The sequence below is a fragment of the Gobius niger genome (assembly GCF_951799975.1).
Source record: "Gobius niger genome assembly, chromosome: 7".
In the NCBI taxonomy this organism is placed as follows: Eukaryota; Metazoa; Chordata; class Actinopteri; order Gobiiformes; family Gobiidae; genus Gobius; species Gobius niger.
The window spans coordinates 23972907-23989755 of record NC_136858.1 but is presented as its reverse complement, the minus strand read 5'-3'; the positions used below and the strand labels follow the sequence as shown (position 1 = coordinate 23989755).

Here is a 16849-nt window from a genome sequence, read left to right as displayed (position 1 = left end):
AACAAATGCTGAGTGAATGGTCTACCCACTCTGACTCAAATAGGTGGAAAAGTAGTTGTTTAGTATGTTCAATAAGCTGCTTCATATTTGGGTGCATCTTGGTCTCAATGTTATGTTGGATACAATACGTGCAGCCATCCAGTCACAGTCATAAATCTGTAAGCGGGTGCATATCTTGAATTTCTTTTAAATCAATGCATTCAATTCATGTCAAAGGAATCCTTACGTATATGTTGTATGCAGTGTTCATGCTGGGGTTAAGTTCTGTCATTCTCGTGTGTGCTGCATATGAATGGCTGATAGTTAATCTGTAATGCAGCTCCTTACGTATGCATGCAATAGACAAGCTTTGCACTTACGAGCGAATCTTTATCCAAAATGCGCGTATTACTTACAAATAGCGGTATAAGCTCACAGCGCAGCCTTTCTTTTTATCGTTGATTTCCCACCGTGCCAAAAGCGCTGCAGGCCTTGGTTGGACAAAGTATGTTAATCAGCCAATGGAGAAAAAAAAAACTGCCAATGACAATATTATGTAAAATAACAATCCATGGTGTATGTGGGAAGCTCGGCAGATACAGTAACATGGCAACAATCTCTTTTCTTTGATCCCACTGCTTGCAGGATACCACGGCGATGACTGCTCCTCATCTGCAAACCAATGTGTGCCTAATCCGTGTGACCCTAAGGGGACTCTTCACTGTGAAGAACTAGCAAACACTCACAGATGTGTGTGTCAACATGGCTACACTGGGCAGCTCTGCACTACAGCTATAGACCACTGTGTAGACGGCCTGTGCCAGCACGGAGCAACATGCACGGATCTGTCACCGGGATTCAAGTGCCATTGTTTACCAGGTTGGATTAGTATGTGGAGGTTATGGTAGTCTTGAGTGAACGCATGCGTACAATCCGTATTAATTTCTTTCCCTTTGTTGTCCTTTACTGAGGGGGGATTACTTTCTTAGCCCTAAGAAGAAGAAAAAAAGTATTTCAAAAACAGGATTGAAAGACATTACATTAATTAAAAACTGGAGCACATGTTATTGCAGTCAAATAAGCTATTCTATTTCACATTAAAATGCGGCACGGCTTTGTAAAATAAACCATATGAACACTTTAAAAAATAATAAAGAATGATAGGGTTTTCGCATGTAAATGTGATGGCATGCCATAAGAAGTGCATCAGATGGTGTTTGATAAGATTAGGTTAAAACAAGATTTATTATAAGTATACAATACACATGATTGAAATAATAGAATTCTAGCAATCATTTTTACTCATCTGTTTTGTTGATATTCATAATCATTTTCCCCAAACTAAATGCAGAATGAACTAGATTAACATTTGTATTTTAATGGCATCCCTGAGTTTAGTTTCACACTGTTTTCTTAACAGGTCTCACAGGACAATTTTGTGAGATAAATATTGATGACTGTGAAGGTAACCCGTGTGGGTCTCTTAGCATGTGTAAAGATATTCTCAATGGATTCCTCTGTTTTTGCGCTCCAGGGTTTGTTGGTAAGTGACGTTTACTGAATAAAAATATGTTTATTTATCATTATTGTGTTCATAGCGTTAACAATGTAAAACCCATCGTCCTTGTGCAGGGACTGACTGTGAGATTGAAGTGAATGAATGCCTCAGTCATCCTTGTCATAATGGTGGCTCCTGCGTTGATGAACTCAATTCTTTCAGCTGCCTGTGTCCTCCAGGAATAACAGGTATTTACTAGTCTTATGTTCCCTAAGATAGTGGTTGTCCTGAAATCTTTAGTTGCACTGCATAACAGCTATAGAATTTAGCGCATATTATAGTCATGCCAACACGGCAGCTTGTACTGACTGAAAATATTTTTTGTTTTAAGAGACCAAGCGTTGGCTGTTTGCTTTCAATGCCAGTGACAAGCTGTGCAAAAATGAAATGTCAGTTAACAATAAAAGGAAAAAAGGGGGCGTCCTGTTACCATTGCAGTGAACTTATGAAAGACAAAAACTGGGTGAAAGATGGACCCTGCATGAACTACATAAAGGGAAATAATAACTTCTGAGTTTTTCTATATGGTTCATAGAAGTGTATAGTGGACGGTGGTACATAATATTACATGCTACTAAAAACAAACTATGGCTCGTGTCTGTCTGTCTTCTGTTCATATGCATTTTAAAAGTATCTTATATTAGTGATCTCGCAGCAAGAATTTCCCATCAGTGTAAAAAGTTAACAGCAACACACTTTGGAGCCAGTTCTCTGTAAATTAGATCATGGATCATAGATAAATAAAGGTCAGGAAACAATATTGGCGCGAGTATTTTTCAGTTCATACTTAAAAAAATAAATAAATTGTGTTCACATTTTGTTGAGAATGATTTGGCATAATTTAATGCAAAATTCATATTTGATTTTCCTGCAGGCCACCGGTGTGAAGTCAACATAGATGAATGTGTTTCATCTCCATGCCTGAACTTTGCCACGTGTGTTGACCTAGTGCTCGGCTATGATTGTGTCTGCAGCCCTGGCTACACAGGTACAGATATAATAGACAGTGTGTAGCATTGTTAGTGTGAATATACTGACGGTGCCCCCTCAGATGTATTGAGATACTGTATTGCAATATACAGGTTGTGTTCTTGCTGAATTAAATAATCAGTTACAGGCCAAGGAAGCTCCACATTGAGCAAGTGAGATCAGATTATTGATTTGAGCCCCAGCAACCACCATCGTGACTACTATATAAACTACGGCACACGCTCGTGCTTCACAGCAAGGAGGTCCTGGGTTCGATTCCCACTGGGACGGGGCCTTTCTGTGTTGAGTTTGCATGTTCTCCCCGTGTCTGCTTAGGTGAATGAGAATGTGTTTGCGTGTGCGTGTGTGCGTGTGCGAATGCGAGTGTGGGACAACGGATGCAAATTAGCCCATGGCTACAATGTGGTGTGGCGTGTTCATTAACATGCACTGTTCCTACCAAATAAATCAATAAACATATAAGTTTGTGACCCAAAGTTGCTATAGTGCATGTTCCAAAAACATGCAAAATGGGAAATTTAGGTCTGGCTGGTGTAGTCTGATGTTTGTTAAGATTAGTTTTAGTTAAAAACTCCAGTTGTGGGATCTTCAACACAAAAATCTTACAAAGTTTGTAAGCTAAAGGAAAATGGAAAACAATATTTTATAAAACTTTTATTTTTATTTTGAAGGTCTCTTGTCATACATATAAATAAATAATATAACTTTTAAAATATATGAACCCTTTCCGTCGCAAAGTCTTTTAAATGCATTGCTGTTGAGGGCCCTTTGCTTTACATAGTAGTCCATAGACTTACATGGTAATCACTATTTTTCAAACCGCTACTATAAAACGGATTCAAAATGTAATTTCAAACTTCTGCATATTTCTGAACCTAGAGGCCGTGACACATTTTTTTCACCATGAGGTCATTTTCACCTAGTACGGCAAGAGAAAGAAAATGCATGTTTTTTTTCTTTGTTTTTTTCTTTTATGATCAATGGAACAAGCGACGACTTCCCACTGAAACCCATCTGCTGCCCTTGTCATGTTTTAAAATACTTTTTTCCCATTTATTACACAAGCGTTTGTCCTCATAATATCAAATATCATGTTTTCAAAACTTTCTAACCCCTAAATTGTAATTATTTTTTTTCATATTGGAATTCTATGGTTGTCTCCATACCCCCGTGTACAGTGTATACAACTGGTCATCAAGCCTGAAAGTCTTTTGTTGTCACTGCAAAATGTTGTCACTGCAAATGGTTCAAAAAGCGACAAGAGTTAGACCTTCAAAACAAAAGTTTTTATAATAATTTTTCCTTCCTTTTTATAGCTTGGAAACACATTTTTTGTTTTGAAGTACCCACAACTTGTAGATTATTATTATTTGTGGTAATAAGCTACTATTGTAACCACGGTTGTCTTAGGATAGACTGACAGAAGCAATCTGTTCCATCTTTTATAATAATTTTTCCTTCCTTTTTATAGCTTGGAAACACATTTTTTGTTTTGAAGTACCCACAACTGCAATTTTTAACGTAGAAACAAATCCTTCGGTGCATCTTACACAGACATCTGGCCTCTTCAGCCAGACCAGAATTTTTTGCATTTGAAAATTTAAAAATATTTTAAAAAAAACAACACATTTTTTTTGTGTTTTTGGAACATGCGCTGTAGTAACTTTGGGTCAGAAAGTTGAAAATTAAATGTAAAAAAAAAAATGTAAGTAATATTATTTGTATATGAACGAAGGAAAGTCAAACCTTCAAAATAAAAAATGAGGTTTCAAAAATATCAGTCTTAACATTTTTTTATTGCTTTCTCAAGTTTCAAGCACATTTTTGTGTCGAAGCGACCACAATGGGAGTTTGTTTCATGAGTGTGTACAGTGGGATAAAAATCCAAATGACTTACAAACACAGCCTTCGGGCAAATTTCACTCAGTTGGCCTAAAAAATTTAGGAGTTATGCAATAAAGGAAAACTCCAAAAGCACAATAATGTGCCTGGATGTGATAGAGGGTTAAACAAACCTGTTAATTGGTCTACATTTTTCTGTCGCAGGTGCGAAGTGTGAAGTTGACATTGATGAGTGCGATTCATCTCCCTGCAAGAACCGTGCCACATGCATTGACCAGCCCGGTAATTACTTCTGCCAATGTGTGGCTCCATTTAAAGGTAATACGCACTGAGGGAATGGGGACAAAAGCAAAGTTAATTAACATCAAACGCTATAATTTTTTTCACCTGTCTGTAGACCATCTTCACTCATCTAAATAAAAGTACTTTGCTGTGTTTGCTGCCAGTGGTTAAGCATAACAATTACATCAGTACGAGCTTTGCCGCTGATGCAGCCGCTTCTGTCAAAACCGCCATTGATAAACCTTACATTACGGTTGAAATTGTATCAGAAATATAACCCGACGACAACAGGCCTTATATTGAGACACAATGGAATCAACACAACAACAGATTCAATTCTATATTGTTTCACACAAAAACAAGTTTTACATAACTATTCTTACGCTTCTCTTGAAACAATCACAAAAAGTCTGAGTAACAGAGTGTTACAGTTTTGTTAGTCTGGAAACTGAACTGATCATCTTTTGGTTCGTAAACTGCACACAGCTTTTTTTTTCTTGAATGATTATCCTATTTATTATACAAAGTTCCTCAAAGTCATTATTCATTTTATCCATACATCGCTCCTGGATACCTTAGTGGCCTCCTCACATAATGTGTCCCAGCCAATACACTTAGAGTCTCTCCTTGAGGTGCCCAGGAGGGGGCAGGGCTTTTATAGTTTGTACACCATCGTCTTGAGTTCCGAAAAGTGTCTCCTATTTAAAAACTGTTTTGTTCACATGTATTGTGGGTTTTCAATGTTTTATTGCCTTGATTGTAGGGTTTCTGCTTTAAAATAGGGTTTACACACCCTCTGTTGAGCTGTGAGGCACTTTGTAACTAGTTAGAAAAGATATATACATCAAGAGGATGATTTATCAAGTCATGTGATAAATAGACAGTGAGCATGCTGCACCTGATTTAATATTTGAAACAGTCTTTATTACAGTAAAAACACCACACATCTAATTTGTAGATTATTATTATTTGTGGTAATAAGCTACTATTGTAACCACGGTTGTCTTAGGATAGACTGACAGAAGCAATCTGTTCCATCTGCTCCTCCAATTACGAACATCCACTCACTCACATAGTTCATACACACAGTTTCATTTTCATAAACATTCATTTAACTGTATGCCAAAAGACTGGAATTTGTTTTTATGAATACTCAGCCTCTGTCTGACTTGACTTCAATTTACTCAATCTTGCAAAAACATTCAGAGGGCCCTTGGTAATCGCCCAAAGTCAAACTCTGAAAGCCCAAACATGACTGTTGGCAGTGGACTCTGGAAGGACAACAGTCAAAGCACCACTTACAAATGTTGCCTTTAAAGCTAAGTGGCCATAAGAAACTGACTTCTAAAAAAGGCACAAGTAATTCTCAAATTGGTCCGTCAAAATGGTTGTTGAGTGATCAAATAAAAACTGAAGCATTTAGAAATATTTAATTAGCAGAGCTAAAGATAAAACACTATGTGCAGTTTGATATGTTATACACAGTAGGAATTTCTTGTCAAAGCTATGCAAAGATTAAATTATAAGAAGACAGTGTTTCTGAACCAATAGTGGGAGTTTATGTGAGGACATGTAATATTTCATTGTATGGGATTGGGACAGCAGGCAGTGCAGTTGTTTTTAATACAAAACGCATAAAAAAGCATAAACTATAACTTTATTGCTTTTAGAAGCCCCTAGCCAACCAGCACACATCATGGTGGGGCTGATATTGCAACAGCGACCTCATGTAGTAAGTCTATGTTGTCTATAATGACCTTTGTTAACTATTTTATTTAATGCGCCAGTCAACAGCTCTGTCCATTCCCAAATGAGCTGTACACTGCTATGACAATAACAATCTTGATGACAGGGACTCTATTCGGTTCCACTCCACAGCGTCTTAAGAGCCAGTGGCATTTAAAAACACTGAGCAGCGCTGACAGATGCAGTGTGGGATGTTGATTCCCAATGAAAATGACAGGCCCGGCAACTCTTTAATATACAGTACACACAGTCACTTATTCAATTTGTCTGTTGAAATATTGTTAGTTACATAATGCAATCTGTGCTCAGCGTCACCGTGTTTCTGACTCTGGGCTGTCAATGTTCTGTTAGGGACTTTGGAGATGAGACTGGACATTGATATTCTATTGTTGTCAGTTTTCTGGTATTATAAGTAAATATTAAATATTGATGCGGGCAACCAAATACGTCTGACATTATTGCATTTCTAACCTAAGTGAAGTATTTTGTACCTTGTTTCTTTATTTGACACTAGTTTTGCGTCAATCTGAAGTCCTCGGTTGTCAGATTTTATGTCCTCGTCAAGTAAATTTTATTAATGAGATTAATGTCAAAATCTTACAGAAACTGAGCTGAGGTTGGAGTTGCGTCTCAGGTTCTATTTTGCGAGTATACTTGAAATTTCAGATGTTAGAACAGGATGCCTTGTGTAATACTTTTTTATATTTATTCTTATCCATGAAAGGAATTGTTCAGTCTTTTTGTCCGGTCTTGAAAAAATGCTCCATATAAATGGACAACTGGTAATTGCCTCTTTGTGCACAGCAAAACCTTAAGAGGAATTAATCATTTTCTTCTGCGTTTCGGCAAAAATAATGTTTCTTCTAAAGAACATTACTCCAATAGATGGAACTACATAATAATGACCAAATTATTAATACATTAAAATGATTAATTAATGATAAGTGTTTGGAGTGTATGGTCCACTTTAGACATTTACTGTTTATTATACGCCTCATACCAATTATCTACAACTTGTTACAAATATAAATTACAAACATATTTGTCTTCATCCCAAACCTTAGTCGCTACTTTTACAGCCTGCTTTGACAGGATTGATTTCAAACTAACACCTCAGGAAGAACATTTTGTAAAAGACTTTGCAGAAAGTACATTGTAAATGTTCAAGAGTAAAAGTATATTGTCTTCCAATACACTTTATTGGCTTCTCAGTGGGTCTGTGTAGTTTTCAGTCACGTAATTTATAGGGCAGGGTGGTAACAGCATGTAGTCCTATCACAAGGCCAGGTTCAAGGGAACAACCAATATGACTTTAGCACCCGCAGGTATACAATGCTGCTGTATTTCTTCACATACTCTTTTGGTAGTGTGCTTGTCCTAAGAGTGTTTGCTCCCTCTGCTCCTTCAGGCCATAATTGCGAGTTCTTGCCCTGTGAGGCCAGTAATCCCTGTGAGAACGGTGCTGTGTGCGTGGAAGAGTTGGATCAGGACCATTTCCCTTTGGGTTTCCGCTGTCGCTGTCGCAGAGGCTTTTCAGGCCCCCGCTGTGAAATCAATGTGGATGAATGCAGCTCCAGCCCCTGTTTGCACGGTTTCTGCTATGACGGTAAGAAGCTGCCTATCTCGCCGACATGCTTAATAACAGCCATTCAGAGACAGTATGGCAAAGTACCCCCGCACACACCAACGCACACCACGGATGTGTCAAATTTGGTTTTGCTCACTTATGCTCTGGCAGGCGGTTTTCAATTGGGTCACCACTACTGCTTATTAGCTGCAATAGTGTTATTAGGGTGTTATGAGACCTGAGTTATTCCATGTGATGTGAGGATCTGGGACATTACCTGCTGCAGTAGGCTTGATTAGCTCCTTAATATCTGCACAAAAGGAAATCAATTAGGCATCAATGCAGTTGTGTTCTTTTTGAATAGTCAGTTTAAATGTGTATGCATCTAGCTGGACAATTATGTTTACTCAAGAATGAAAAATTTAGTTAAAAAATGTATGAGACTATTCTATGTGTATGCATTTGTGGAGAAGATAATGTTAGCCAAGAAAATAATCAAATGCCGCTGTACACTGGTACATGGAAGAATATTACAATACCTAGAGATTTTACTTAACAAATTCCACTATTACTAGTTGTCTATAGTAGTAGTAATAGTGGAATTTGTTACTCTACTAGTGCTACTCTACTAGTAATAGAGTAGCACTAATTCTAGTGCAGCTGTGTTACAAGAAGGGCTTTGCCTCATATTTATGGAGTCTGTATTGTATAAGCTTGGGGACAGTCATTTACAAGCTATTGAATAACTCTGAAAACACCCTAAATAAGCCTAAATGACTAGATATTACCAGCTAAATATTAAACAGAATATCACGCTGCTCTACCATTTTTCTCTGTGAACTGAAGGCTTGAAGGCAGATTGCGCCACAGTAAGCCTTTTCAGTTTGTGCTAACAGCATAGAGTGGTCAGCTGTGTTTGGTCATTTCAAATGCAGCCTGTTCACCTCAGGTTAGTGAACCAGCCCTGCAGGACCTATTGGCCTTTGCTCACCACCACCAGCACCACCAGCCTGTTAGCCCATAGAGAGAGCCCCGCATAGCCACTGCGCCAGAGATGAGTAATGCTACTGCCACCCCGGACCTAAAGCCTTTAATGAGAGTAATAGCAAGAACACGCACCAAGACAGAGTGACAGCATAGATTACGTGGTAAATCTTTGGGATAATGAAGAATCCTGGGACCCTGACCGTGGAAGTAATAAATTCACTCCTGTAAGAACAGCAATTACCTCTGTCACCAAGTACACCACTGTTGTGTTGAACGAAAAACAGAGCAAGGTGTCCCTCTTTAGAATCATTACGGTAATATTTACAATCATAAATACTGTGTGAAAAAACAAAAAGTGCTTAAATTGTATAAGCCTGCTGATGCCATGAGGTGATCCGATTTTGTACTTTTCTTCTTTAAAGTCTGCACTCCAATTGCCTTCACTACAAGATTAAATTTTTCTTGCTGGAAACATTTTTTTTTTTAATTCCTTCTTGTTTTCTACCTATTCAGTGTTAAAAGTTATACGTTATAGATAAGCAGTCTATACAATCTTATCTGAATCCAAATCTGATATGCGCCCTTCATTTGTTTAGCTTTTGTACTTCTTATTAACTTTAGATATCCGGTTCATCTTAAATGTTTGTAATGTGTGAAAACAAATGACTCATCCATTGATGTCTATTCTGGGTATTCAGGCTCTTTCTGAATGGGAGTTAGATAAGCTGGCGATGAGACAGAAATGGGAGAAAAGGGTGGAGTGAATGACCGCAGCAGACAGTTCATTTAGGGCTGGTTAGCTCGTCTGTCAGGGTGATGGAGAGGGAGGCCACCTGTCACATAGATTTAGCCTCGAATGGATTGACTGATACAACAGAGACGTATGTTTTAATGACTATAGCCATTAAAAGATGAAGTCACGATGGGGGGGGTGGCTTCTTGCGTTCATTATCAGCAAATACCTTGGCGGGGATGCTGTAGATTATCAGAGACCTACTGAGAAAGTGTGAATTAATTTATGATGCAAGCTGTAGTAATTACATTTTTTCTTTATTTTTTCCGAACAACCTGGACAAAAGACATCACCGAGCGAGTAAAAGATCATCGTACATCGTAGATAAAGCATTCATGCAGGACAATGGCACTGAATTTGCAATACATACATTCCAGTGAATAATAATGTAAAGCATGTAACTGTTTTTCTCATGTCGTTTCAGTGGTGGATGGATTTTACTGTCTGTGTAATCCTGGGTACGTTGGGCCCCGATGCGAGCAGGACGTCGATGACTGTGTGAACAACTCATGCAGTAGGAACTCAGAGTGTAGAGACCTTCACATGGTAATACTGTCTATATTTCTCTTATACTGTCAAAGTGTTCACTGTTCACTCAAGAAACTCAGTGTATTGTGTACTTGTGGAGGAGATCTCTGCAAGAGGCATTCACAAATGATGGTGCTGTTTAACTACTTTGACTTGGAGGACGCATATATAGTATTGAATGAATGAATACAGTAGTATTTTCAGTAGAATGGATGCGTACTTGACTGAATTGACTATCTTTTGCAAAGAATTACACATTGTGTCTCTTTGAGGATAAAGCTATATCCCCAGTAATTTAGACCTACAAATATTTGGAAATTGTTTGCAAATGTTTATGCTTCTGGACATGTGTAAAATGTGTTGTGTGAAGGGGATAGGGATGGTCCGATATGAAAATTTTCTGCCGATACCGATATTTGCCTTGCTGCTGTGGCCGATATCCGATATTTGCCGATATTTATTTTGACGTTAAAAACCAATAGAAAGACTTACTCAAATGTGGTAAAGTTTGTAAATTGTTCCATTATTGGAATGTCTTATGCTTATGCCTGAGACACATCTCACACACCAGGATGAAACAATCCTGTTTATTAGAAAAATATTAAAAAGACCAAATGCAATGTTGGAGTGAAATGTCATTTTGTTTTTGGCTAAATATTTACTCAGACCTACTTATTGTTATACTTTCACCCATGTCCTCTATTAATGGGAAACACTGACACTAGGAATATGCTAGGCTTTGGAATTGCAAAAAATAGCATCATGTCACTTTAACAGAACCTTATACTGAACTTATGAGGCCAGACTGAAGATTTAGAGTTGGTTTAGAGCAGGCAAAAGGCAAACAGTTGATTTACAAGATTAGCATGAGCTTTGAACCGCACTGTTTTCAATGGTAAATGCGCAAACGATCGCAAATGCGTCTAATTAAATATGCGCGAAAATGCAACATAACGCCTCATTTTCACGGGTCATTAACATGACAAAAGTGAGCGGAGTAAACGTGAATACAGACATTATCATCACTGTAGTTAGACCTACATGATGACAGAAAGGTCATGTTTACGTCTTGTAGCCTTTAGCCAGTTAGCAGCTATGCTAGCGCTAACAAACAAAGTTATAAATCTGGCGTCAGGACGGAGAAACTTTTGCAACACTCACCTCAGATGTAGCGACAAATAATCCATCAGAAAATGATTCCTGTTAATCCTGACTCAGAATTATGTCCATGGAGGCACCTTAGTCCAGTTTGTTACAGCAGCAACTTGTGGCTCTGCATCTCTGTGGTGTCCAAGTGTCCGCTCCACTTTGTTTAAACTTAGTAAAAACATATTCTCTTTTGGAGACGTGTGAATTTATGCTGGAGGTTCTTTATTTTTAGGAGCCACTGTTTATTATAGATCATTTGAATAAATTGTTGCCCCAGTCAGGTCAGTGCAGCCCGTCTACATTGCTGCTGCATTCAGCTACGACATTATGATGCAGTGAATAATTCAAAGGAAAAAAAAATATCGGCCGATATTTACCCATATCGGACCGATACCGATATGTGAAAAAAATGGCAAATATCGGCAGCGCCGATATATCGGCCATCCCTAGAAGGGGATCTTGATTTTAAAACATACATTTCAAATCTAATCGCTGTTACAAAACTTCAAGGTCCAAAAAATCTCTATTATATGATTTTCCAAAAATCCTGCAGCTTTAAAGGGATAGGCCACCGTTTTTACATACTGAGATATGTTCTTACCTGAGCTTAGACGAGTTGATGTGTAGCTGTCTGGTCATTGTGCGTGTGCTCAGTCACGCAAATGTTGTTTAGCCTCTCCCAGCATAGGTATAGTGCCAAACTGGAGAGAAGTTAGAAACTAGCAAGCTGTTCCACGTTTTTCCTTTAAACACAGTTAAACACATTTAAATACAGTTACGTGGGTCTTTACACGATCCATGTCTAGTTACACAAAATCCAACATGTTGATTTTCTATGCAGATAAAAAGTACTATATATGTAAGGCATAATAATACCTTAGGAGCACTTGGATGTCGTTGAAGTGCTCCCATGTTAATGCTAACAACATTTGCGTGACTGAGCGAATGCACAACGACCAGACAGTTACGCATCAACTCGTCTAAGCTAAAGTAAGACCATATTTCAGAATGTAAAAAGGGTGGCCTATTCCTTTTAGCTTATAGTAAATCAGATAGAAGTAGCATTATTACGGTAGTATCAGATGTTATTGCTTACACTTTAGACAATACCCTGTTATTTCTAGTTTTATTTAAATTCTCTGTGTCTGTGTAAAGTGTGTCATATTTTGGTAATTAGAAGTAGATGCCAATGAAATAATGAAAAGCACGCACTGTTTTATAACAGTTCTTGGAAAACAGCATTTGCCCCACTGCCAAAGACATTCATCTGCTGCTCACTTTAATAGCTTTTTAGTACATACAACTACAAGTATTCTGCCCAGTTTGAATTGAGGTAGTAAAAAAAAAGACTATGTATGTGCATAAATAGATTGTTATGGGCAATCATTTGACTTGATTTGTTATAAACTTAGAAAATAAATCACTTTTTCTTTTTCTTTTTTGCATTTGTTCTCAGTGTGTGGCCTTTTTGCACCATTTCCTTCAGGTGAACTGAAAAACACTTCAAACTAAATTACATACCTTTTTTAAACCCGGGCTATATTTATTCAAGTCTTTTTCCAGCCAATAACATTGATCTGTTTCAGCTGCACAAAGGCCTGGGGAAAAGCACACTGCTCGCAAACTGTGCAATGAGTACCAGGGGCCTTTTTCCAACAGCTGCTTATGTGCTAACAGATTGCAGCGCTAAAACAGATGTGACATAGATAAAGTTTGGGGATTTCTTCGCCCCACACTGACAAAGACGGATAACTTTTGCTGTACAACGCACTCCTATAGTGTTGTATATAGCGTAGGTTTAGAATAATCCTGCGCCCTTGGAAAGTACAGTTGGAGGATTACATAAAATTTGCTTTTTTTTAATTATTTTTAAATTCTGTGAGGCTCTCAAGCTTTTCACACCATTTCATAAAATATTCGACCTTCCAAGTACCACCAGGCAAAACTAAAATAATCCTTAAAAACAATACTAAGTACATCCAATTACACAATGGAGATATTTTTTTTCACTCAAACTTGGCTGTAAATACTGTTTAAGTGGTGCTAGCCCGCAGTTAGCTTTGCCCGTTAGTCTGTTAGCTTCTTCTTTCGCGATTCCATTGTGTGTATTGGTGGCTCTGACCCGGTGCAGGGAAGCTGCAAGCTGCAAGTGAGAAACCAGGGGGAGATGAAAACCCCCCAATCATCCCACTAACACTTGTATTATCCCCAGAGGGACCACGAAAAGGATTTATTAAGGTATACAAGTTAATGGGTAATGTATGGTCAGCAATGGATGAAAAAATAATATGGGTATTTCTTTTGATGAAACTTTTGCTTTACTTCGTTTCAGTGTTTGAGAGTATATTAGTTATCCCAAAATATCTGGTAACATAATTTAGTTTTTTCACGTTTATTTTAAGACTTATTTGTTTATTCATATTTAATAGTGTGCGTAATAAGCATAACATAATAGAGTTATTGGTATTGGAAGTAAATAACATGTTCCCTGTACATTTCTCCATGCTGTTATTATAGCAAACGATTGTTCCAAAATTCCAAATACAGACCCAAATATGGATATAGTCGAAGGCTTTCCTTCAAATATTGTTAATACTGCTCGGTGTGCTCACCTTTCCCTTCTCACCCATTATTCCCCCGAGCCTCTACTGATTTTAGCAAAGTACGGTCCCTGAAGGTGACTTAGCAGCAAAAATGAGATTATGTCCTATTGCCCGGGGTAAGGAATCGCAGTCTCCTGGAGGTATCTAATTTATCACCAGATGACGCCATTTTCTCTCCACCACCTTCGCTATAGCGCAAATTATATCAGACAAAGTTTAACAGCTCCCTCCCCCCAGTGTATAAAACATAGATCAGCGTGCATTGAACCAGACGCACCCAGGACCTTTAGACAGGAAGTTGGCAGAAAGGAAGTCAGAAAAAAAAAACTTCACCATAAGACGCTCTTCATCGCTGATGCGTAGAGGCATGTAAATTATATAGTCTACATTCACAAGCCACAGAAAACAAGCCATTCGCCTGGTGCAGTGTGATTAATTGCGATAATGGCCACTACATGGCAATGGTGGAATAAACATGGAGTGGTCCTTGTTGTTTGAAAAATGAATACTCAAGGAGAAATGGATTATGTGTTGTTTGAACATGATGCAAATGAAAGTGGAATTTTACGTAATTGCCGATACGTGTATGTGGCAATGTGGGAAGTACTTGTACAGCCGTTGTTCGGCTAATTTTTAATTGCAGTAGAGATGCAGGTATTTTAGCTGTTGCATAAGTTTCAACTTGTGATACTCATATTTTTTAACCAGTATGGACCAAGTAATGAAAGCAATATTTGCTTTTTACTTGACCTTTATTTATCAAGGAAAGACTCTATTTAAAGCACGTCCTGGTCAATATGAGCAGCAATACACACAAAAAGGTCACTATGAGAAACGGGTAACACCTAAATACGAATATAATATAAACTCATGGATTTTCTTAAACCAATCACCGTATATATCAGTAATTAGGGGTACAGGGAGCACTTAGCATGGGGTACTTTTTTCTGTTTCAAAAAGAAGGTGAAACTGAGTGTATTTTAATATTACTTTAAAATCGGTTCATTTTAATGATGCTTTTCAGTTAAAGGTTTTGAATTTGTGTTTGTATTGTAGCTTTATTTCTTAATACAAAACACTAATAAATCTGGGTTTAGTTGGTCACTTTGTATAAATAAAATTGTCAGAATCCTTGAGGTAGGGGATAAATGAACGACTCATGGGGTATGCTAGACAAAAGAGGTGGTGAACCACTGCTATATAGGACAGGTTAATCTTTCTTGACCAAGTCCGAACCACAGGAACTTTGTAAAGTACTTTTGTTGTGATAATCCTGTCTTATGACATTGAGCATACTTTTTCACAAAGTGTGGGCGTTTGTACCAAGGCATCTGCATGACGATGGCTCGAAAATCTCTACAGGCCTTCACACATAAACATAAACATTTGTATGAGTAGGAGGCTCAATGTTTTTCAAAAAAACAAGTCTATAAGCAAAGCAGAAACAGCGCTATAAATCTGCAAGGTCATAAATAATATGCACTTATCCCTCTCCTGACTGTATTACGGCTTAATTAACACTGACGGTTAATTAGCACCATAGCCCCATTAGAGCTGTAAACAGTTACTTTTTACGGCTAGGAGACAAGTGCAGGTGGAAGGTGCCACTTTACTTCTGCGTTAACCTGATTGTCCTGCTTTTTTGTATTCACAGACTTATGAGTGTGTATGCCACTCGGGCTGGGAAGGGAAGTTCTGCCAACAAGAAATTGATGAATGTTTATCGCAGCCGTGCGAAAACAACGGCACCTGCACGGATCTTCTTAACGGATACAAGTGAGTCTGTTTGAGGGGCAACACAACACACACATGCCGCTGAGAGAAGAAAAGCTATTAGATGTATGTCTTTCATTAATTTGCTTAATTTATACGGGACAGTGCACATTAATAATTGTGTATTCATGAAGCCAGCGTGCAATTGAGTTAGTGACACATGCTAATTTTTATTGGCGGGTTGGTGATAAGGAAAACACACACATAACAGTCTTCAATAAAAAAGTATGATATTGCTCAAAAGAAAAAAAGGAAAGGGAATCACATGTCATCCAAAGCGCTTCATAAGGGACATTTTTTTCATTTTCTCCACACTCAAAAAAGGAAATAAAGTCTATAGAGCAGTATATTATGACATTATGATTGCCATAATTTAGAATAAACTGAACAAGCTTAATAAAAAAAAAAGTGCAATAAGAAGAGTTCAAATATACAGTACATTAAAAAAAAGCATGAGTAAACACGCAGTTATTGTATGTATTTTTGAAAACACATTTGGTAAATGGAGATGAAAAAATTACTCAAAAACTTTATTGCTAAAACAGAACATTAATGCCAGAATTTGACCCATTAAAACAATTGAAATACAAGCATTTACTTCATGACCGATATTTTCATTATTGACAAAATACCTCATATGTGCTTTTGCTGTGAGCGGCTCAACTCTCCTAAGACATGACTCTAACTTTACTGGGAGTGGGTTTGTCTTCAGCTCGTCTCCATGGTGATGTCGACTAAAGTCAGCAGAATTTGAAATTTGAATAGGCTAGGTACTCATCCAAATCCCTTCTTTGATTACCCACTGCAGGAATAGTGTATAGTCCAAAATGTTACGCAGTGTCCCTTTAAATTTAGGCCTATCATCACAATCATCCAAATGTTCCATGTATTTATTGTCTGCCTCTTGTTTTCCGTATATTCTGCCGCCCCACTTTCTGTGGGTAGCAGTGGCACTGTGGTCCTGTTTGATATGTTGCAAAATGTCCTTTCAGTGGCAGCGGAGATAATGAATTGCATATGGCAGGTAAAACAAATGAGTCAATCAATGGCTC

General features: G+C 37.9%; 1 protein-coding gene across 1 annotated transcript in view; it reads left to right on the top strand.

Annotated features, from left to right (window-relative positions):
• eys (eyes shut homolog) overlaps positions 1-16849 on the top strand; it is a gene marked incomplete at its 5' end in the record, with an annotated part of 148796 nt that overhangs the window by 35087 nt on the left and 96860 nt on the right. Inside the window, 8 exons of the mRNA XM_079559411.1 lie at positions 625-858; positions 1400-1522; positions 1612-1725; positions 2412-2525; positions 4574-4687; positions 7806-8003; positions 10169-10290; positions 15679-15800. Coding sequence (XP_079415537.1) covers positions 625-858; positions 1400-1522; positions 1612-1725; positions 2412-2525; positions 4574-4687; positions 7806-8003; positions 10169-10290; positions 15679-15800 — 1141 coding nt within the window. The remainder of the gene's footprint in view (positions 1-624; positions 859-1399; positions 1523-1611; positions 1726-2411; positions 2526-4573; positions 4688-7805; positions 8004-10168; positions 10291-15678; positions 15801-16849) is intronic.